The sequence below is a fragment of the Vitis riparia genome, chromosome 12 (assembly GCF_004353265.1).
Source record: "Vitis riparia cultivar Riparia Gloire de Montpellier isolate 1030 chromosome 12, EGFV_Vit.rip_1.0, whole genome shotgun sequence".
Classification (NCBI taxonomy): Eukaryota; Viridiplantae; Streptophyta; class Magnoliopsida; order Vitales; family Vitaceae; genus Vitis; species Vitis riparia.
The window spans coordinates 2671286-2694890 of NC_048442.1; the positions used below are offsets into that span (position 1 = coordinate 2671286).

Below are 23605 nucleotides of genomic sequence, written 5' to 3' on the forward strand. Positions count from 1 at the left end.
TGGCGGGGTCCTTTTGTGGGCAAAAAGAGGAAGAAGATTTGGAAGACCATTCCGTTATGTATATTTTGGACGGTGTGGAAAGAAAGAAATAGGCTAGCCTTTAGAGGGGGTCTCTTGGCTATTCAGACTCTCAAGAAGTCTTTTGTAAGTAGTCTGTGGAGTTGGGCTAAGTTGTATAGGGGAGAGGAGTCCTCTTCGCTTATAGGCTTCTTGGAGTGGGTTGCGATCCCATAAGGGCTGGTGAGGTGTTTTTGTTTTTGGCTCTTTGGCCTTGTGGCTGCTTTGTATACTTCCTGTATTCGGTGCGGCCTTTCGGCCTTCTCTAATATATTTTCTGCTGATGCTTATAAAAAAAAATAAAGTAGAGAGAATTGACCAAAAAGGCCTCACACCTTGCAGTTGTCTAAATCACTCTTATCACCCACATCCCTCTTAATCCTATTTGCTTGAATTTTTTACAACTCCACCAAATCTAACTGCCAATCATTAAAGGCCTTAGAGAAAGAGGGGTCCATCCACCCCCTTTACCTTTAGGGTACCAAACATCAGCCATCCAAGCTTCCCTAGTCAAAGAAAGAGTAAATAAGGGAAGGACAACTCATTTCCTCACCACCCTCTAGAATCTCACTCTTTGCCCATTGCCCACTTGGAATGCCAACCTTCTACTCAAAATATCCCACTCCTTCCTAATAGATTTCCACAACCCCACATCAAACCTCTCACTCACCTCATGGGAATGCCGCCCCCATCATCTTCACCATACTTTTGATTGATGACTTGCCTCCAAAGGGCCTTTATTTCATTGATATACCACTAACTCCACTTGCATAAGAGGGCTATATTCATCAAAGAGAGATTTCTCACACCCAAACAACCTTTCCTTTTCTCCAAGCAAACCGATTTCCACCTTACTAGATGCGGTTTATGCACAAGAGGCTTACCACCCCAAAGAAAATCCCTTTGAATCTTCTCTAATCTCAACCTCACTTGTTTTGACATGCAAAAGAGAGACATGAAATAGATTGACATGCTAGATATAGTGCTTCGAATAAAGTGAGTCTCTCTCTCTTTGAGGTGTACTTACTTTTTCACAGGGCTAGCCTTTTTTGAAATCTCTCTCCAACACCATCCCAAACCTCCACAAATTTGAAGGGAGCCCCTAAAGGAAGACCCAAATAGCGAGAAGGGAGATTGCCTACTTTACAACCCAACTCCAAGGCCAAGTCACCTATATTATGCACCCTACCCACCGAAATTAGCTCACTTTTCTCCAAATTGATTTTCAAACCCGAACAAGCCTTAAACCAAATAAGAAGCCAACTCAGATAAGTCATCTAGTCTTGCAACGCCTCACAAAACACCAAAGTATCATCAACAAATAGCAAATGTGAGATCAAAATCTCATCACCACTCCTATCTCTCACCTGCCAACTAGATAAGTAGCCCTCACTATTTGCCCTTCTCAAGAGACAACTAAACACCTCCATGACAATCACAAATAAAGGGGAGAAGGGATCTCCTTGTCTCAAACCCCTCGAACTTGGGAAAAAACAAGAAGGGGAACCATTTACTAAAACATAAAACTTCATAGTAGAGATGCACCAATCTTCTCATTTAATCCATCTCTCTCTAAAGCCCATTTTTCTTAGCACTGCAAGTAAGAACTTCCAATTCACATGATCATACGCCTTCTCGATATTCAACTTGCACAAAACACCATCTTCTTTGCTTTTCTACCTTGAGTCCACAACCTCATTTGTAATCAAAATCTGCCTACCCTCCAGAAAAGCATTTTGGGACTCTGTAATCACTTTGCCCAAGACCTTTTTAAGTCTATTGGCCAACACCTTAGCCAACAACTTATATAGGCTACCCACAAGGCTGATCGGCCTAAAATCTTTCAAGTCTTCTGCACCTCCCTTCTTTGGAACAAGAGTTAGGAAAGTAGCATTCAAAGACTTGACAAATCTACCCCTCTCATGGAAGTCCCTAAAAAAACCCAAAACCTATATCTTCACAACATCCCAACAAAAAAGCCAAAACGTTATGGTGTAACCGTTCGAACCTGGAGCTTTGTCCTTACCCAAATAAGAGAGAGCAATGAACACCTCTTCTTTCGAAAAAGGAAGCTCAAGCCTCTTAACCTCACTACTATCTAACCCCTCAAAGGACAACCCGTCAATACTGGGTCTCCACCTCTCTTCTTTTGAAAAGATGTTATGAAATGCCCCAACCACACTAGCTTTTATTTCGTTCTCCTCAGTATGCCAACAACCACTTTCACCTTGGATAACCAATTTGTTCTGCTATGTGCATTCGCCATCATGTGGAAGAATCTGGTGTTGCTATCCCCCTCTTTCAACCACATTTCTCTTGATTTTTGTCTCCAAGAGATTTCCTCTCTCAAAACCCATTTCTTATAAGACTCTCTTGCCTCCTTTTTGGCTTCAGACTCTTCCAGGTTTAAGACTGAACCTTTCTCCTTCTCGTCCCAATACACAACTTGCCTAAGAGCTTCTCCCTTTCTAGCCTCAATTAAATTTAACACTTTTTTATTCTAAGTCTTCAATACTGCTTTTAAGGCTCTCAATTTTGCATCTAAAACAAAGCTGAAAGTCCCATTAAAATTAAAGCTCACCCACCAATTCTTAACCAGTTCTTTGAACCCCTCCTCTGACCATATGTTCTCAAATCTGAAAGGAGAGGTCCCCTCCTTAGACCTCCATAAAGCAAAATGGGAAAATGGTAAGAAACCGGTTTGGGTAAAACAACTTGCATAGACCCGTTAAACAGGTTGTCCCAATTATCTATCACTAAAAACCGGTCAAGTCAAGAATGGGATTGGTTATTCATCTCACCCCTCCCAAGTGAAAGGACCCCCCTACAGAGGAATTGTCCTTCAACTCCAGCTCCTCTTAACACCTCTGAAAATCTTCTCATTGTTGAAGTTAACCCTCCTCCCCTACTTCGTTCCCCAAGAAATCTTATCATGTTGAAATCCCCACCTACACACCAAAGGTTACTCCATAAACCTCATATTGCCCCAAGCTCATCCAAAAGTTCTCCCTTTCCCTACTGCAAACCGGGCCATACACACCAGTAAACACCCACAACACCATCCTCACAGTACTTGAAGCGACATGAAATTGAGTACTCCCTTATTTCCAAGCCAACTAATTCGAACACCCTTTTATCCCAGAACACAAGAATGCTACCAGCTGCTCCCCTTGAATTAATTGCACTCCAACCTAAACACCTACCCATCCCAAGGCTACGTACAAGCCCAGTAGTCATTTCTTTAATTTTGGTTTCCTACAAACACACCACATCCACCCTCTGTGATTTAATTATTGACTTTATTATCTTCCTTTTATCCCTGTCGTTTGTCCCTTTAACATTCCAGGATCACATTCTTATCTTCATTTACACCTCGACACAGAAACCCCATCGGATTTTCCAAATCCAATATCAATTCTAGCTTTTTTATAGCTCACTGTCCACTCCAACTTTTTAAGCTACCTATCAGATTTTGAAGACAGTGACTTCGCCTTTCTAGAAGTCTTGTCCTGCCCCTTTTGGTCAATTATCCCCTTCATCCACCTCAAAAGGTACAAAATTTCCTCTTTGAAACCTTTCGTCGACATGCCAAGACACTGACTGAACTTAGCGAGGCAACTAGTGTTCCGCCTTTCATCCTGCTCCCCCACTTTCGCTTGAAAATCAGTCAACGTCGCCAAGGGCCTAGAGGAATCCAACCCAAACGGAACAATTGCAAGCTCAGCCTATACATCACTGTCCACCGAGCCACAAGAAAGCTCCTTCCGGCCCTCAAGGACTAAAGCAGCTTCTGTTGATGCTAATCGCAGAGGGTCACAGTCCACTGCCACTGCCTCAGAACCATCCGACCCACCGAAAGCCCCTTCTCTCACCATCAAAGCTTCGTTGGGACTCAAGAAAGGAGTAGAAGAGAAAGCTAAAACCCCAAAGAAAAGAGTGAGCAGGAGTGAGAAACAGGGTACTTGGAGGCTTTCGTAGCAGCACCTCATTGGTGAGCGTCGGTCGGCCTGAAAGCGACCCCTTGACAGTCAAAGCTTCATCGGCCAACACCTCCGGCTCCTTCCCCATTGCTTCCACGAAGGTCTCTGAGGAAGCCCTAGGAGAAATGAGCCTCCCAAAGAAGACAGGGAGGATCTATTGTGATGCATAAGCAAGGACAAGCTGACAGTTGGTTATAGAAGTTCTGATAATGAGTGAACAAATGACATATTTCTTGTGCGGTATAATTCAATGAATTGTTTGTAATGAAGCGATGTTCTTGTTTTTCAAGAGGACAAGTGCTTCTGAAAGTTGGAATAGTAAATGTATAATTTCACTAGAGCCTAATATTTGTGCATATCAAGGTATAAAAATGAATAATAAAATGAAAAATTGTACCTAACTAGGGTTATTTATGGTTCTCTTTTCTTTACAGGTTCTGAAACATTGCATATTTTAGCCCAATTAAAACCAGATTTAACCTAGTAAAGTTTGATAGAATCCTTAGAAAATGGAGCCTCTGTCTTTATTAGATTTTATTAATTGGTTGGACACTTTTTTGATGGGAGAAAGATGCTTTTTGCAACTCTCTCATTTTCTTTGCCAGTTTGGCGCCTTTTGTAAACCCCATGTGTACTTTGGTGCATGCTCTTTTTTTTTTTTTTTTTTTTTCTGTGAATTGTTGTTAATAATATTCTTATTTATCCATCAAAAGGAAAAAAAAAAAAAAAAGAATTCTTTAGAGTAAAACATCCTTCTTGTTGCAGTTGACTTCTAGCCTGTTTGGAAGTGATTCTAGAGGGTTAGTAGCACTTCCTAATGCATGGGAGCACTTTCCTTACAAAAATTAGGCCTTTTGCGTAGTTCTAAAAATCTAGAGAGCAGAGAATCACTTGAACTGATTCTTAGACTAGTACTTGATAGGTGCTTCTTCTGAAAAGTGCTTTCTGTTATGTAAAACATTGCCGAAAACATTATGAAAAACACTTTATGGTTTATATCTAAACACTAATTCTTCAGGAAAGTGTTTCTCATAAAAGCACTGCTAAATCATTACACACTAAAATCGCTTTTACCAGAATCACTACCAAATGAACCCTTCTTCTAGTTGTCATGAAAAATATGTCTGCACATCAGAATTTGTGAAAACAAAAGAAAAAAAAAAAAATCATTAATGATCAGTATAGCCTTTAATGCAAGATTTTGGGAAAAAAAAAATCATTAATGATCAGTATTGCCTTTAATGCAAGATTTTGTTACACCCGATCTTCTTTTCCCCTTCTGTTGACAAGTAATTGGTAAAAGTTTTATATTTCTCCCAATTTGCATCTTTAGAATTTATTGGTAAATACCATATAGATTGATTATTATATATATATTTGTTGTGTAACAACTTTGTTCCTCTTCCAATGTATGATTTCTTATTCATAATGTTCTATTTGTTTGTTCACCACTGATGGTTCTGCTTGTTTCAGGAGTTTCTGGAGCTGTTGATGCTGGGAAGAAGAAAGTCCTCCTCCTGAAAGGAAAAGAGAGAGAAATTTCTCATGTAAGCATTTTTAAAAAGAATTAAGATTTATGTTTTTCATATAATAGAAATTTAAAAAGTTAAGATTTTTTAAAAACATTAATGAATTATGGTTTATTGCTTAATATCTGTAATAGAAGTTTAAGAGCCCTTTAAACAAGATTATCTAGGTCTGTTTGGTGGATCAAACATTAATGAATTCATTATAACTGCTGAACTAATTGGGAATGCAAATCGATAGAGAGGTTTCTGGATTTATGGATGATCATAGACATCTCATTATGAGATTTGATGGAAATGAATTTAGATTGAATTTTTTTTGGAAAAAGGAACATAGATATCCGTATGAAATGACATGGATATAATTTACAGTTCACTAGATAGTTACTATAGTGAAAAAGCTCTCCTATTTGTTTATCACTGCACCAGTCCTAGTTGTTGAAGTGCTTTTTCCTTTTATGTTGGTGCTGTTTGATGGCTTTCATATCCTTACCTTTTCATATTAGAAATATCCAATCCTATTGTAGTTGTCATTTACTGACTTATATTACCGACTTACAAGCTAAACTATATATTCCTCTTTTCCTTTAGAAGTTTATATATGTTGAAAACGTCATTTTTGGTGCTCTTAGAGAATTTCTTATTGTTTTCTTTCTGAGAGTAATTCTTGGGCATCAGTATCTACTGTATAATCATATTACAGATAACTTGCATTCACAAAGTTATGTTCTCATGTGCAAATGAGAAGTTTATATAACTGGTGCATACCAAAAGGTGGTGCAATGTAGATGTAGGAAGGATTCAAGGAAGCTTGAAACAAGAAAGAAAAGAAGCCAGGGCCACATCTTGTTTTTCATGAGAAGAATTGAGTGTGTTGTGTATTGTAAATATGTTTGAACGTTAAAGTCATATATGCCATTTGTAGTATATGTAAACTTTTGACTCTTCACATTTCAATTGATCTCCATCATAGTTTCAGTATGGAGTTTCTAACTATATGCATTGTTTAATTACATAGCATTTACTGCAGCAGAATGTAACATCTCCAGTAAAGAATATACTTGGTGCAAATGCTCCCAAGCAGAATCAGAGACGTGAAGGTAGTGGAAGGATAATCAGAAGCATACTTTTAAACAAGGATGCACGTCAAAGTCAATCTTCTATGTTCCAGATGGAGCAACAGTCCCAAGCCTCTAACTTAGAGAAGGAGAAACGACCTCCTCGCCCTCCACACATTCAATTGGCTTCAAAGGAGACAAATGGAGCTCAAGATGACAAGGTTGTTGGGAATGATGTGCATAGTTTTGTCAGTGAGAAGCAGGACAAACGTACAAGAAATAAGGATAGACCTGACCGTGGTGTATGGACTCCTCTTCGCCGTTCAGATGGATCACATGCAAGTGATGAGTCTTTGTCATCCTCTGCTTCTCAACCTACATCTTCAGATTTTCCTGAAGGTCTGACCATTCAACATAGATCTCATGGGGTTTGTAAGACTGGGGACATTGTAGTGCATAGTGTGACTAAACAAATAAATTGAAGTAATCATCCTCCGTCACTATCACTATCAAATTCCTCTGCAAGCACACATAATACACATGAGCACACATAAGAGAAAAAGACAAAACAGAAATGTTATACTTTCAAATTCTATAAACCCTTCTGTTGCCTTAAGCAATCGTGAATTAGTCAATCATTGTAACTTTTCTTCTCCATAATATATTTCAGGAAGTCTTGGAGAAATGAGATCTGACATGTCAAATGCAAGGAGTGGTGAAGTCAAAGCACTTGGAAGTGGACGTGGTGGCCATTCTGCATTAGATAATGGTGAGTTTTTTCGCTGCAATATTTTTAGCTACAAATTCTACTTACTCTTGGCATACATATATATATTCACGGTTCTTGTTATTTGCATACCCTATGTAGGATCCCATAAACACAGTGGTCGCCGTGGACCAACACACAGTGTAAAGGATGCTGATGGCTCTTCAATTGTAAGTGAGGGGAAGCATTCAAAAAGAGGAAGTGCTCCTGGATATGGTTCCCATGAGGTGCTTGGATTTAATCTTTTGCCTGTTAAACATGCACCATCTTTTCTATGTTATGCCCATATATTTTGTGCTAATAAATTTTGAGTCCTTTCAAATGTATATGTCAGAAACAAGTGTGGGTTCAGAAGTCAAGTTCAGGTCCTTAGACTTCCTTAAAAGGTGAGCTTTTATTCTTAAGAATAATCTGTGTTTTTATGTCATATATGTGATACAAAAACATAGATGTTAATTTCCAAATTAAATTGATCAAGAAATACTGAACAAATGACTTAATTGCCGTCATATTAAAATTTTCATTTCTCAGAGCAAATATCAAACTTTCAAAAAAGTTTCCAATTTCCTATCCCATTGTGCATGTTTTGGTCATGTGGAAGAAGAGGAGCCAAAGATCATTTGAAAGCAAAGAAATGTTTGATCAAGCACTAAAATTCATGGCTCTTTTTAATCTTTTATCATGGGTTAATATGTATATAGATGGGGGTTCCCTAAGCCTAATAAATTTTATAGATTTGTTGTGGTCTTTGTGAAGGGGCATTTTTTGTCTTGTTGCCCCTTCTTTTTTTGCTTTGCCTTTTGGCATTCTTTGTACATGACCCATGTTCTTTGGTGCACTCTTTGTTAGGTGCTGTTGATATATATTTTTTTGTTTTCCTATTAGAAAGGGAAAAAAAAATAAAAATCAAATTTACTGATAATTGGATGGAAAAAAAATTCCTTAGAATTTCAAATATGTTTGATCCTTATTGGAGTTTTCAGGAAAAGTATCTGGCATGATTGGTAATGGTAGGTGAAAAAAGTCCTTGCTTGTTATTACATTATCTTTATTGCTCATTGTTTTTCCTTTTTCTGCCTTTTGAAGCACTTTATTTACATACTGTCTACTTGGGTTAGTCCCCTGTTCTTTTGCTAGGCACCTGTTAATATATTCTTGATTTGCACGTCAAAAGGTTGATTTAAAATGAGGTCTTACATAGCTTTTTCTTAGAAATCAAAATATGAGGCAAAATATCTGTGGTCAAATGTTATATGATAGACTGTTTGATTAGTCCTTGGTGGAAGGATAGTTTCCGAGGTATTTCCTTTTGCTGCAAAGTGAATCTTATACATTAGACACATGTCAGACTAACATATGTAGCACCACATGTTCTAACTGCATCTGTGAGATGTGATTATTAGGAGGTTTAGTGCCCTGGAACTTCATGAGCAATTTACGAATTTTCACTCTATTAAAAAGCCAAAAGCTATTACATCCAATCAGCTGTTCACCCAGCTGGTTAACACTTGGTCTGCTAAAAGCAACTGGATTGAGCAGATCACAGTGGTTTTTACGAGGTGACAGTTCAGTTGTTGGACCGGCTGCTTTGTCTGTTTTTATGACCATAAATTTATTCCCTAGTATTTGTATTTAGTAATTTTGAGTGCTTCGTCTTTCTTTTCTCTGTTTTTGTTTCTTTTTACTGCTTTGGATTTTGTAGTTTGTCCCTCTTATAGGTTTCTATCCCTAGGCAATAGCATTCAAGGATTATGCTCAGCAAAATAGGAAGGGCCTTCTTGAACCTTCCACAAGTGCAAAAACTTTCTATTTGATAATGAAACTGGTATGACTGGCTTGGAGAATCCCAACTTGTGTGCCTTCATGATCCTCCATTTAACTGACCTGGAGTTTCTAGAACACAACCATGAGCATTCAGAGAACCAATTACTTGTAAAGATGATCTATCTTATGAAAATGAATTGCACACTGAATTCTTGATGTATGTATTCGTCAAGAAAAGGGGATACCAATAAAAGATCAAAGATCTGCTCCAACTTCTTGTAATTTGAAATTGGGGAGAGATACAGAATGAAGAAAAGAACAAGATGGTGATTTTACTGAAGTACAGAGAATTTATTGCTACTGCACAAATTTTCTCTCATACTCCTTGGTGACTAAACTGTAGAGAGCTTTTGAAGAATCCTATCTCATAAGGTCCTAAGCTGGAGTGATTCTATCAGTCATGTAACCGAAAGAGTAGCTAAAATGGCACTAAATGAGAGAACTTATTTCTTGTCCTCTTTTCTAAATTCTCTGAAAGTGATGTCCAGGAAGTTGGGTATTTCAGAGGGAGCTGCCCAACTTATCCTTACAAAAACAAACGGTTGGTTAATTTGTTTCCTTTGGAGTCCCCAAATAGGTTGTGTTAGGTCTATCTGATTTGGTGGATGACATAATTAATTCTTCAAAAATGAACCTTCCTGAAGTTGCAAAATTTTCTGCACTGAGTACTAATCAGGGAGTCTTGCTGAAATGTCAATGAGTTTGAACCGAGTGTCAAGTAGACATGAAGACAAACTTATCAAAAATAAGAGTATACATGAAGACAACAGGATCCAAGATGGGTGTAAAGAGACATCAAATTGACACAAACTAACAATTTCCCAGTTCCCTCTCTCTGAAAATCTGAGAGAACAACATAGAAACAAATGCAACTAGTAGTCACCATACACAGCTTTCTATTGCCTCAGCCTGTGACTTAGTCCTATTAAACTTTAGTCCTCTCCTTATGAACTGACCAAACATTTTCAAATTGGAAGCTCTGTGCCTAGTTGATTGGCCGAGACCGGGGGCCTGGTGGCTAATACTCAGAATCAGTTTCTCCATAAGGTCTTTAGGAGCCAAGTGATCCTGCATTGTATGGATGGAACAGGGGCTTATATTGTAGAGATGATATGCAAAGGAATAAGCAAGAGAAGGGGGACAGACTAGTAGGAATTTGAAATATATTGAAGGATCATCTCAAGAGAGAGATCAAGCTGTTTTGGGTTAGTTAGATGAATTTTGTTCAATTTAATTTCAGCATCATCCTTTTCTTTTTCAAATGTATGCATTCATATGTTTCACTACATTGCTCCATGTCCTTTTTGTGTTCCTTGGTCAGTGCAATGCCTTCCTTCTCATAAAAGAGTACTGCTGTAGTGGAAAATGCCATCATCAGAGGAAATAGCCACCATTAAAGTGGAAATCTGCAAGAAAGTTCCTTATTATCTTGTTTGGTTGTTGTGAGAAATGCATGAAAAGGAAATTGAAATTTTTGAACCTTAGATTTTTTGGATTGTTGTATGGGTTTTCACAGAGAAAAGAGCATTGCATTTAGTGAAAGTGAAGAAGGGACTTGATACTTCGCATATGAAGCCACATGCTGTGTTTTGACTCTTTATCAAATATAATTTGCCTCCAAACTCTTTTTTCCGCAAAGGAGACTTTTGTTTGGATGTTCAAGTTAATAGCATTAAACAAAATATCTTTTATTATCAATGCATTTTTTATTTTTTATTTTTTTTCTGATGAGAACGCAAATTTTTTTTTTAATACCATACAATGATAAATGGGTTGGTGACTTGTATTAGGAAATGTCTTTTTTTGGGCTTTCTTCTTCTTCTTTTTCTTTCTTTTATTTTGATAAGAAACAAGAAAGTATTGTGTATAGAAGAGAAGAATTGCAAAAAGGGACAAGGGATCCTTCAAAACAGAGACAGAAAAAAGAGAGAAGAAATAAAAAAAAACCACCAAAAACAATGCACTTAGCAAAATTATGGCACAATGAACTCAAAGGAGGATGATCCCCAAACAATTGGAGGTATAGCTTATACTGTTCCATCTTGGTGAGCTTATTGGCTTCCTAGGATTCTAATCTGGACAAGCAAGAAAAAAAGGCTATTCCAAAACTATGCTGACGGTCATCAGCCAAGGGTGTGGGGTTCCTATGCTGATATCAATTTACAAGCAAAGTTTCATTCCTTCCAGAATTTTAGAAATAATTTCACTGGAACTGCTGCATGATAAAATTACTGGAGCTCTGTCATGATAATTGAGGCTTTCTACTATGCTGTTTCACTCATGCCCTCAGTATCTTTTTGCTGACTGGGCCAATGTTCCTGACTAATCCTGTATGGCTTTTTGTGGAAATAATTGATTTTGGTTTCTTGTCTTATCAGTTTCTATGCAGTGAAATACTTGGGTCCTTTACCGTTTTGGAGCATGCATCTGCTAGTGAGTGGAGACTCTCTTTTTGCTAGGCAGATGATCAAATGTAAGCAAATTTTCAACGGCAGGGTAAGAGGTTCCTCTTGGAAAACCCTAGAGGAAAATTAAGTTGTTCTGGATGATGCAGATATTGATGTATCTACTACATGCTGATTGAAGAAACTCTGGTGTTCATCAAGGATGGCTCGGAATAGGAAGGAAAAAAAAAAAGAAAGAAAAAGATCATTGTTATAATGATATATAACCCTCAATTTTCATCAGGGTGTCCCTTTGATTGGGTTCTGCTTGCCAAAGGAGCTATGGGTGTCCTCATTCTTGCCATGACTCAGCTGGGTATCACAAAACTCTGGGTTTATAGATGGGTTTCTTCCTTTAGTTAAAACTGTAAATATGATACCAGAGAGATATGTACTGCTTGGTTTCTTTTAGTCCCTATATGCTGTCTTGTTGAGCAGGCTGCCATTTGGGTTTGGAGTGCATTTTGTCTATAGCCTCGGGTAAATATTAGCGCTCCTCTGTAATTATGCCTGTGTGAGGAGGAAAGCTGGAAGCTGTCAGTATGTTTTTCTTTGAATGTTTTTGACTGATCACAGTGCAGTGACTTTAGGAGAGGCTTGGAGGAAAATGTTAGGGCACCAAAAGAAACTCATTGGTATCTTTTAACTTTTGGGTGTGTGCTTTATGGTGTTTTTGGATGGAATGAGACACTGCGGACTCTGCTTTAATGCTATATATAACCTGTAACCCTTCTCATGGTGCTGCATTTATCAATAGTTGTGCTACACTAAATCTCTCCCTTTGTAGATATGTGGCTTATTTCATTTAGTTTATGGTTATGTGAGAAGCTTGGATGCAGTATGGTTTATCCTTTGCCCCAACTGTAACAGATAACAGAAGAAAGGTTCTGCTTTGGCTTTAGATGGAACTATGTTAAATCATAAACCCTAAACCCTAATGAATTGGTGGAGGGGAGAACTACTTGCATTTAATCCCCATTTATTTGAAGAAAAAGAAATCTAAAAATTGGCAAAATAAGGCTTATTTTGGGACTTTTGATCAATGTTTTGAAAACCCTACTAATGTTTTAAAAACCGGACTAGTGGATTCCAACCAGATGCTATCCCAATTAAACCAGTTATTCGCAGGTTGAACCAGCTGATCGTATGGACCCGTCACCATATTGGGCCGTCATCCAAATTAAACCGGTTATTTGATGATTGAACCGGCTGATTGCCTGAACCGGATGGTCCGGGTCCTGTTTTGGCCCAACATTCTCAGTTGCAAAATCTTGTTTGAAGTGAAAAGCTAAAAGGGAAGAATTATGTGCATTTTAAATCACATTTTTTCGAAGGAAAAGCAGCAATAAAGAATTGTCAAAATAAGGCTGATCTTGGTTCTTTCTAGCTTCTCAGCAACCAAACGGACCGAAGAGTCCAATCCATACACATGGATGACTAATGTGAGTGGAAGTGTGAAGTAACGTGGCTAATTTCAAACTACAAAACCCACATCCAAGTCCCTCCCTCAGACCCATCTTTGCCTTCCAATCTCTCTCTCTCTCTCTCTCTCTCTCTCTGTGAAATCATACAAATGTGTATATTTTAGAATTGTTTTCACGTCTTTAATCTTCTATGGCTTTGCCCATTTTCCCAAATTTCAGTATCAATTTGAAATCCAACACCGAACCCATTTTGGCGCGAATTTCCAACGGCTCAGTCCCCGCGACTGCCTCTCCATCTCCCAAACAATACAAACCCTTTCAAGGTCTCTCTCTCTCTCTCATATGCATATGGGTTTTTAGAATACAATGTTGGGTTTTGTTCTTTGTATGACTGTCGGATTGAAAGCTAGTATTTTCAGAATTAAAACATTGAATATGTGAGCAGGGGTTTCAATTTTGTTGACGGCAGATCTTAGAATGAGTTTTAGTTTCTGCAGAATTCAAGCAAAAATGGGACAACTTAATTTTTCTTGGGATAAGAAATGTCTGCTCAGTTTCAAACCACAAATTTAGTTTTGCTAGATGATGATGAATAATGCCTGGAGAAGATGGCAGATTCTGCATAACCCTAAAAATGCAGCTTAGCAGCTATTTGAAGCTATGAATTCATCGTCTATGGGGTCGATGGATCAGTTTTTATTTGATTCCTAGAAACATAACCATCTCTAGAAGACAGAAAATGGATTCTATTGCGTGAAATTCAAGGATTTTTCTTCCATCACCCCAAATTTCTCAAAAAGGGAAAGAAAAATAGGGTTTTTGAAGCACTTGGGAATGAAACAGAAGCAAGGTTGTATACTTTACAACAATTAGATAGCTGGTGTTCCTAAATTTTAGGTTAGATTGAAAGGAGACATGATAATCCAATCGTGATTGATGTGCAGGTAAGCCAGAGGCCGATGTTGTTGTGATTGGGAGCGGTATAGGTGGACTGTGTTGCGCCGGTCTTTTAGCTAGGTACCAGCAAGATGTTTTGGTGTTAGAAAGCCATGATCGACCTGGAGGTGCTGCTCATTCCTTTAAGATCAGAGACTATGAATTCGACTCGGGTCCATCTCTATTCTCTGGGTTCCAGTCAAGAGGCCCTCAGGCCAATCCCCTAGCACAAGTAATTTGTTCCATTCCAGTTTTTCCACTATGTTTGGTTCTGAAAAGTTTTTGAGAGAAAGAAAATAAAGAAGAAAAGAAAAAGGGTAAGAAAGCAGTATGCTACTTGTATCGAACTATATCTTTGTCTAACTTGTAATAGTATTGGTCCATTGTTTACCCTAGAAGGACATTTCACAGAATTGTTATAATTAGACAGTGCTACAAATTAAAGGTCTTAGAAAATTTTACTTGTGGATCTATATCTGATGACTCAAATCACCATGTTTGTATGATTTGCAGGTTCTTGATGCATTAGGTGAGTCAGTTCCATGTGCCAACTACGATTCATGGATGGTTTACATACCTGAAGGTGAATTCTTATCTCGCATTGGCGCCACAGAATTTTTCAAGGTGGATTCTCATTGTTCTTTCTTTTTCTTGTTTTTGATCCATATTGTTAGCATAAGAACTAATTTGGGATGTTTTTCGTAGGGCAGAGTTCTAAATTCATTGTAACGTTATGCGGTCAATCTCATCATTCTTAAACATATTTAACAAAAGAAAAGAAAGAAAAAGAAAAATAAACCTCAAGGATATATAGATACTTGAGTGACAAAGAACAGTAAAGAAACTGTGAAATCTAACGACTTGCATTTGAGCATATCAACTTGCATAGTGTTCAACATAGTACCTTCTAACCTCTTCAATATGATCATATTGTTTCAATGTGATTGCTTTCATTATATTGTTTTGGGCTCTGAAGTTTAGGTTGTGCCTAACTGCTTTTTCTTTGTCTATTTGCCCCCTTTTTTGTGATTACTCAGGATCTTGAGAAGTATGCAAGTCGGGATGCTGTGCGAGAATGGCAAAAACTTCTTGTAAGTTCCAAGAAACGTTTTTGGAAGTTCAAAAAATTAATTAGCAGATAGGATTGTGGAATCTCTTGATAATTCGTAAAACAAGTTTTTGTTTTCATGTTTCTTTTCTGTTGCTTCTTTATCTCTTGAATAAGAACTGCAATTCTTCCATAGGATGCAGTACTTCCAATGTCTGCAGCTGCAATGGCTCTGCCTCCTCTATCAATCCGGGGTGATTTGGGCGTTATTTCCACTGCTGCAACTAGATATGCCCCCTCGCTCTTGAAATCATTTGTTCAAATGGGACCTCAGGGAGCTCTTGGTGCTACTAAACTTCTCAGACCCTTCTCGGAAATCATGGATTCACTGGACCTGAAAGACCCCTTTATACGAAACTGGGTGGATCTCCTGGCTTTCCTGCTAGCAGGGGTGAAATCTAATGGTATACTCTCAGCAGAGATGGTAACTATTATGACTATAATATACACTCTTAGCATCTGTTCCTGTGGTTTGTTTTGAGTTTTGCATTTTAATCTAGAACTAATTACATGTGCAAACAGAAAAGAAAGTGCTAATTAATTACTGAAATTCTTGTACTTGAGTTTTTGGCATACACAATATGTAGAACAACATACTTTACCATATAAGGTTACTTGCTGGACGTTCACTTATATGATGCTTTAACCACTCATTCTCATGGTCTTGTTAAGAGATATATTAGCGCTTTTCTCGTGAAAATTGTAACTGTGCATCAGTAAACATGTCAATACTTGATTGCATCCAGGATTAAATATTTAGTTATAATTATTAATCTATGCACGTTCGGTTTCACATTTGAGAGATAAGTCTTACTATTAAATGCAAATCTATGCTGCTAAATAGGTTTGGTGTCCTTACCTGGTCTGTTGAATTAAACTTTAGAAACTGATGCAGGACATTTTTTATTTTTATGTCTCCATCTTCATATCACAAAGTAATATAGTTCATGCATTGCAACTTAAATTTCATGACCTAATCTCATTTCATGCACTTCTACTTTACATTTCCCTGTTATTACACATGAGTTTGATTTTTTTTTTTTAAGTAAGATCGTATTAAACAACTCTTGCTATGGATCTAACTGGTGATATGATATCTTTATTCTGCAATATTTTCAGGTTTACATGTTTGCAGAATGGTACAAGCCAGGTTGCACTCTTGAGTATCCTCTTCAAGGAACTGGGGCAGTGGTTGATGCACTTGTCCGGGGGATGCAGAAGTTTGGAGGGCGGCTATCTCTTGAAAGCCATGTTGAAAAAATTGTTGTTGAAAATGATCAAGCCATAGGAGTGAAGCTAAGAAGTGGTCAGGTAATAAATCAAGAACCTAGAACTGATCTATGTTTAATTCTACGTTACTTATCTTGTCATAATTAAAAACTAATCTATGTTGCAGTTCATACGTGCTAAGAAGGCTGTTGTCAGCAATGCATCTATGTGGGACACTTTGAATCTGTTACCTAAGGAAGTAGTTCCTAAATCATATCAAGACAGGATTAAGACAACCCCTCAATGTGAATCATTCATGCATCTCCATTTGGGTTTTGATGCAGAGGTGAGCGGTCACAGCAGCCAAAACTGGTTAATTATTCATTTAAAGAAAATCTTCATTTTATCACTCCTACTATTGGATGTTCTTGTCAAATCTATTGGTGGGAAACTCTAAACTTGTGGAAGATCTGTGTTCATGCCAAATGTTTCCTGCATGAATTCAAATCTACAAAGCATGGGCACAAATGCCTGTACAGGATACTAAAGCACATATTCATCCATATCAGAGACACTTCTAATATCAGAGCATCTCCTCCAGGAACATCTTTAGGGTCTATATTTATAATATTCATGTGCATTGATAAACACCAAAAAAACATGCACATGGATGTGTATGTGTGTGTTACGTGGTACATGAATCGTATTTTGTATTATGTGTATGATATCACTGTTCCATGGAATACGCCATGCAATCTTCTTCCTCTGTGGTATGAAGATTTTTCTTATTGTTAGGTAGCTTCATGACAAGCTCTTACAGGCCTCTGCTTTGGATAGAAACTCCCCACATCTAAATAACTTTGTTCCAATGTTTGTCTTATTAACCAGGGCATACCAGAGGACTTGGGAATTCATCATATAGTCGTAAACGATTGGGATAGAGGAGTTGACGCTGATCAGAATGTTGTTTTGATATCTGTACCTAGCGTACTTAGTCCCAATCTTGCACCTCCTGGGAAACATGTGTTGCATGCTTATACACCAGGAACTGAACCATTTGAACTCTGGGAAGGACTTGATCGTAGAAGTGGTGAATACAGAAAGCTCAAAGCTGAAAGATCAGAGGTGATTAAAAGAATTTACTGGCTTTAATTGTTGTTGGTTTTTCTCGTACTGTTAACAATTCATGACAACTCATAATTCAAAAACTTAAAAGAATTGATCCGATTCAACACATGATAATCATACAAGTGGATTTCGAAGAACAAGAAAATGGAGCTATTCATTTAGATTTCTTTGAACCTTACTGAGCTGACTGAAAAGAGCGGCCCTGGTTATGTTAACTTGAGCAACTTGACATGTTTTAATGAGAAGACAAAGTATATCAGATAGCTAATTTTTGTTAAGTGGAGTGTTTATGTGATTTGTATGTAAACCAGGTAATGTGGAGAGCGGTGGAGCGTGTACTTGGTCCAGGTTTTAAACGGGAGAAGTGTGAAGTGAAGTTGGTAGGAACGCCATTAACACATCAAAGGTTTCTCCGAAGGAACAGGGGAACCTATGGGCCAGCCATGCAAGCTGGCAAAGACACCTTCCCAGGACATTCAACTCCAATCTCACATCTCTATTGCTGTGGAGATTCTACATTTCCCGGAATTGGAGTCCCTGCAGTAGCTGCCAGCGGTGCCATCGTTGCTAACTCCCTGGTTTCTGTCTCTCAACATTCCCAGCTTCTTGATGCCATTGGAATTTGACTGCCCTGGTGAGTTCAATTTATCTTTTTCTGGAATATTCATTCATGTTGGTTACTTTCTCCGGATTTTAGCATACCCTCTCAAACTTTGGATTCTTTCCATGTACAACAATTGTATAGCACCAGATAATGTAAATCATAACATTACATGTTTGATGAGAGTATTTGGTTGCAATTCTTTCTACCATTGTCCCCTGAAGCCATACTAGAACATTCCCACAACCCTTTCCCGTTGTCTCTATTGATCAAGACACTCGTCTACTTATTTGTTCTTGAAGCATGTCCTTTTTTTGGGTCATCAACAGACTAATCTGTATTATTTAATGATTTATGAATACAATATAAATTATATGCGTATTTTTTGGGTAATAATGTGTGCTGCTTCATTATTGATATTGCATGTGTCTTGTTTCCCCCTTTGGTTTTTCTGAAAGAGTGGGGCTTTAGTGATCGATAGATGTAGATAGGGTCTTACAAGCTGCCAAACTGATCCAGGAGAGATGAGTTCACCTATTTCTGGTGGTGGGCACTGGCGGCTTGACTCTTCTTAGGCAGAGTAAAAGCTTGCGCGGTTTAGTTATCAATGATCTTAGAAGCTTAACTTGTTAGGATTTAGATCCATAATGAATATCATGTTCTAACAAGTATGATGGGTTTCTATGCAAGGACAGGTTGTCATTTAGAAGAAAATACTTGAGGGGGATGTTGTCTGATTATGATAACAGTTTCTAGGTGGCTTTCCATTGCCAAAATCATGGTTATAGTTGTACTTTTTAGATACTATTAGAGTTGTTTGAGAATGGTCCTAGTGAAATATGATCGATAACCCGAAAATTCAGTTTGAATTTTCTTGAAACTCAGGTGCTGGTTATGAAGACAAGAACCAGAAATGATGTTTGACTCATAAACAAAATATGTAGACAAAAAGGTAATGGAATTGTTCAGGATGATAGGTACTCCCAGGAAGTGCTTTTTCCTGTTTCCCTTTTGTACAAGTTCTAGGTCCATTTCTTTTAATAACACATTGCTTACTCTTAACCCTAATTGCCTCTTGATCATCACATCTTATATCCTGTGGTTAAAACTTAAAACTAAAAGAAAGATTCTTTTCTAATACTAAGCTTAGTCACAATTAGGTTCTAAAAATATAATCATGTGTATGAAGAAAATAATCAGACGTACGAAAAATATGAAGAAGGTAAGAAAAAAATAGTTATTGTATAGATGACAAAAGTGATTAGATACAAAAGAATGTGATAAGATGGTTAGCGTATAGATGAAAAAAGTGATTAGATACAAAAGAATGTGATCAGATACGAACGATATGATCAAGAACAAAATTTACAAAATTGAATTTTTCATAATGGTATTTTGAAATTAGGGTTTTCATAGAACTTGATTGAGTGAGATGGCCACTTGCACTTGATGATGGGTATTTATTCAATTTTGTTGAACAAGTGGCCATTTTGTTTCCCCTTTTGTCAAATGGGTTGGTGGAGTGGGGAAGAGGCTGTTCAATAATTGGTACATGGAAATAGTCTTTTTTTTCTTTTTCTTTTCTTTTTTCCTTTTTGGGTATCCAAATAATTCTCATTTGACCATTTTTCTCATCATGGGTTTGATTTTTATGACCCAAAAAATCACTTCCTTCTACCCTACATTAGAACTTCAATCACTAACAATGAGTATTGACAATGGTAGGTTACTAATTGGTCCTTTTTTCCATTTTATAATAATTTTTCAAAATAGTTTTTTTCCATTTTCTATTGTACTTATCTTTTAAATTTTTTATAAAGAAAAATTAATTTGAAGTCACATCTTAAAATTGTGGTTTAAACTATGATTGTAGTACATATTAAAAACTATATTTTAAAACAATACTTAATTTAATAAAAATAAATAAATAGAAAAGTCATCTCAAAAGGGTGTCACACAACAATTAACATGTCACCATCCAAAGGAAAAAGGAGGAGGCCCTCTACATGTAGTGGCATTAGGTGAAGTTTTTCAATGTGTCACACATCTCACTTTTAGGGGCTTTCAATTCATATTTTTTTCTTTGGACCACCAATGTATTTGCCCACATTTGTAGCCACTACCCTACTACATGGTGCAATTCATCAAACTCAAAATTGATGGCCCTTTTTGTGGAGGACCCCCCTAACCCTAGGACATATAGTCATCATGTAACAAATTCAACATCGATTCACGGACATCTTATTAAATACTATTATCGAATTATATCTCAATCTATGGATATTATCTGTTTTAGGTCTAATATCATATAGATTTAAAATGTGTCTAAAAGTGTGTTTGACAATAATTTTAGAAAGTATTTCTACTGTTTTTAAAATTTTAAAAATTTTACTTTTCAAATATTAAAATTACTAATAATGTTTCTTAGAATTTAAGCATATTCTAAATAACTATAACTAAGATGAGTCTATTACTTAGAAAATATTTGAAACTTATCTTTTAAATTTTATAAAGCTAATTTAAGAGTGATTTTAATAAAATTGTTTTTAGTCTATGATACTTTTGTCAATAATGCTTTCATTGAGGAGAGATAAGAGGTATATATATACACACACACGCCTATAAAAGAAAGAAAAACCAATAAAAAATAAAAATAGATTTAAAGTAAATAAGTTATATTTTATATATTTTTTAAAATTCATTTTATTTATTTTTCTTGTAATATATGAAAATTAAATCATTTGAAAATATATAAATTTTTAAGTGATTTGATTTTTTTTTTAAATTATTAGAAATAACTTTTAATCCTCTCAAATGTCTCCTGTAATTTTTCTTTTTATATTTTTTATGACCTAAAGACTCTTTCTATGTGACCAAAACCTCATGATACTTACCACCTCGCAACAGAGTAAATTTAGGGTATTATCAATGATGAGATTCATACTCAGCACTATATGTCACTTATTACGATCATACTTTTTAGTATTCGTCTTAATCAACTAGGCTATTTTGATGAATCAAATGTTTCCTATAAGATGTCCTTATATCATATAAATTCTCTTATTTTTTATATAATCTAAATAATATGAATGATTTTTCAAGAAGAAAAATGCTTTTTACTTGTGATGTGGATTTAAAAAAAAAATTCAAAAACAAATATTTTTTAATAAATAAATAAATAAATTTTTATGAAAGAGGTGAAAATAGATATTCCTCTTGGATAATAATATGCCAAAGTGTAGGTCTGCTTCATTAGGAAAAAAAAAAAAAAAGCAAAAGATTTATGGTGAGAGTGAGATCTTCTTTACAAGAAAACAAAGGTGACAAAAAAGTCAACAAACTGTGTGGTCCAAGATCTCCACATCATTTTGATGCTGACCTTAGTCTAACGAATCTAGTCCCCTGGGACCCACTGGCGTGCTCCGGCAATAGTATTTAGCTGCCACGTGTTAAGGATAAATCATAAAAATAAATTAATTAAAAATTAAAAAGATTTATGGTATACAACATATTATCATAAAATCAATCTTTTCATCGGGATTTATTTATATTTATTTTTATTAAATATTTTTTTTAATTACAAAATTTTAAAATTATTATTATCATTATTATTTAATAAAAATGCTTTTAAAATATGGGTTTTCAACATAAATTGCAAAAAGTTGAAAATAACAATTTTTTATTAAAAAAATTAATAAAAAAGTGTTTTATTTAGTGTTTGTTTCCTAAGAAAGTGATTCATTAGGTGACATGTGGGGAGAGGAGAGTGGACAAAAGAGAACACAAGTGGCTTTGTCATGTAGGAGAAAGCAGTTGAATCTTACCTCTCTCTCTCTCTCTCTCTCTCTCTCTCTCTCTCTCTCTCTCTCCTTATCTTCTTCTTCTCAATCATTTCCACATCCAATTTTTCTTTAGGGTTTTCCATGGTACCAAACTTTTCCTTAGCGTGAAGAAAGAAAAAGTGGTGACACAAGCACATGATAAAAAGAAAAAAAAAAAAAAAGTTTTTTTGTTAATTAGAATAGATAGATTTTTCCAACTTATAAAAATATACTTAATAAACCTTTGACTTTATTTTTTTTAGAAAATGTTATAAAAATAGAATATTTTTTAGAATAATTTTAAGGTAATTTTTATATAGTATTTGGTAAACAATCGAAAATAAATGTTTAATTTTAATAATTCAGATTTTTTTATATGATATAATTCAAATAATTTGTAACTCGATAATATTTTTTTATCGATGTTACTCATCAAATATTGTCAAAATCATTTTTTTTAATCGATTTTATTTATACTTTTCACTTAATTTTTTTTTTAATGATTAATATTCTTTTATTTTTTAATCTATTGAATTGGACCCCAATGGGATGATAGATGATATTTGATTCAATGTACATAGTAGTAGCCCACACTCAATAATTTCACTTAATTCCCAAAGTTGGTAGACCTAATTAATCAATGAATGTACATTTTCCATAATTTCATAATTTTTTTAATAATTTCTTGTGTTTTTTTCTCTCTAAATATTGACTACAGAATTCAATCAAATCCATAAATTTTTATTTATAATATAAAAAAAAATTGCATAGATTCCCTCTTTTCCAAATTTTTATGGGTTGGTAGAGTATTATTTTAATTTTGATTTTTTATATTTGGAAAAAATTATTATATAGTACATGGACAAAAAAAAATTCTTTTTTTTTTCTTTTCAAATTCTTATAATTTCATGTTCTTTATATCTCAGTTAGTTTCCAAATTAGGCTTAAAGCCAAAAAAAGAATTAAATCTTGTTATTGACTCTTTTTTTTTCTAAATAGAATTTAAATAATAATTGCTTTTGAAATGATTGCATCATTTCAAAGAAAAAATGATTAGAATGTTTCCTTTTGAAGCAATTTCGTTGTTAAATTGATTATATTTTGGAAAATTATCATAAGCACCACCTTCAAAACACATTTTTAGTACAACTATGTTTTAATTTAATTTAATTTAATTTATTTACATTTTTTATATAAAAATTAATTCTCATTTTTACCACCAAGTTCAACATTTTTTTTTACCATTAATATATTTACTATGAGATTCTAAAGTACTCTTAATAATTCTGAATATATATTTAGTAGTATTTTACTCGAAAGTGCTTCAATAATTATCAATAAAATGTTTCTTCAAAAAATGCTATTGGTCATTTTTACAAAACACAAAAATATTTTTTTAGTTTAAAAATATTTTTTAAAAACACTGCAAAATGGTAAGTTAAGTCATATAAAATTATTTGAAAAATTCGATATCTCAGTGTTGTGTTATATCTCAATCACATTTTTCATATATTAATTATCTTTTTCTCGTATTTTAGTCACATTATTTATATTTGATCGGATTTTTCACTTGATAGTGATATTTATTTACACATGTCAAGTGATATTGGATTATGTTTCGAAGTGTTATAAAGAAGTGTTTAACAATAAATTTTATCAAAATTTTACATCTCTTACAACTATGAATATTTTGAAGGGAAATTCATAAAAAATATTTTGACTA

General features: G+C 35.4%; 2 protein-coding genes across 4 annotated transcripts in view; both read left to right on the forward strand.

Annotated features, from left to right (window-relative positions):
* Nucleotides 1-12420, forward strand: part of LOC117926773 (regulator of nonsense transcripts UPF3) — a 43167-nt gene extending 30747 nt beyond the window's left edge. The window contains exons 8-13 of one of the 3 annotated variants that reach the window (XM_034846063.1): nt 5511-5584; nt 6594-7020; nt 7292-7390; nt 7490-7614; nt 7722-7773; nt 11590-12420. In XM_034846063.1, coding sequence (XP_034701954.1) covers nt 5511-5584; nt 6594-7020; nt 7292-7390; nt 7490-7614; nt 7722-7760 — 764 coding nt within the window. In that variant the 3' untranslated portion in view covers nt 7761-7773; nt 11590-12420. Of the gene's footprint in view, nt 1-5510; nt 5585-6581; nt 7021-7291; nt 7391-7489; nt 7615-7721; nt 7774-11589 lie in introns of all 3 variants that reach the window. The other 2 variants (XM_034846064.1, XM_034846062.1) reach the window with 2 other exon arrangements.
* Nucleotides 12421-13068: 648 nt separating this feature from the next.
* Nucleotides 13069-18442, forward strand: LOC117926772 (prolycopene isomerase, chloroplastic). Its single transcript, XM_034846060.1, has 9 exons — nt 13069-13402; nt 14024-14247; nt 14529-14639; nt 15053-15106; nt 15260-15547; nt 16243-16434; nt 16520-16678; nt 17221-17457; nt 17772-18442. Exons 1-9 carry the CDS (start codon nt 13270-13272, stop codon nt 18084-18086), a joined length of 1713 nt encoding a protein of 570 aa, XP_034701951.1. The 5' UTR covers nt 13069-13269; the 3' UTR covers nt 18087-18442.
* Nucleotides 18443-23605: the final 5163 nt, after the last annotated feature.

Bases quoted from the DNA above. Each gene is read 5' to 3' on its own strand.
- LOC117926772 (XM_034846060.1), top strand. From the start codon at position 13,270: ATGGCTTTGCCCATTTTCCCAAATTTCAGTATCAATTTGAAATCCAAC. The intron at 13,403-14,023 runs GTCTCTCTCTCT...ATTGATGTGCAG, and splicing joins ACAATACAAACCCTTTCAAG to GTAAGCCAGAGGCCGATGTT. The intron at 14,248-14,528 runs GTAATTTGTTCC...TATGATTTGCAG, and splicing joins AGGCCAATCCCCTAGCACAA to GTTCTTGATGCATTAGGTGA.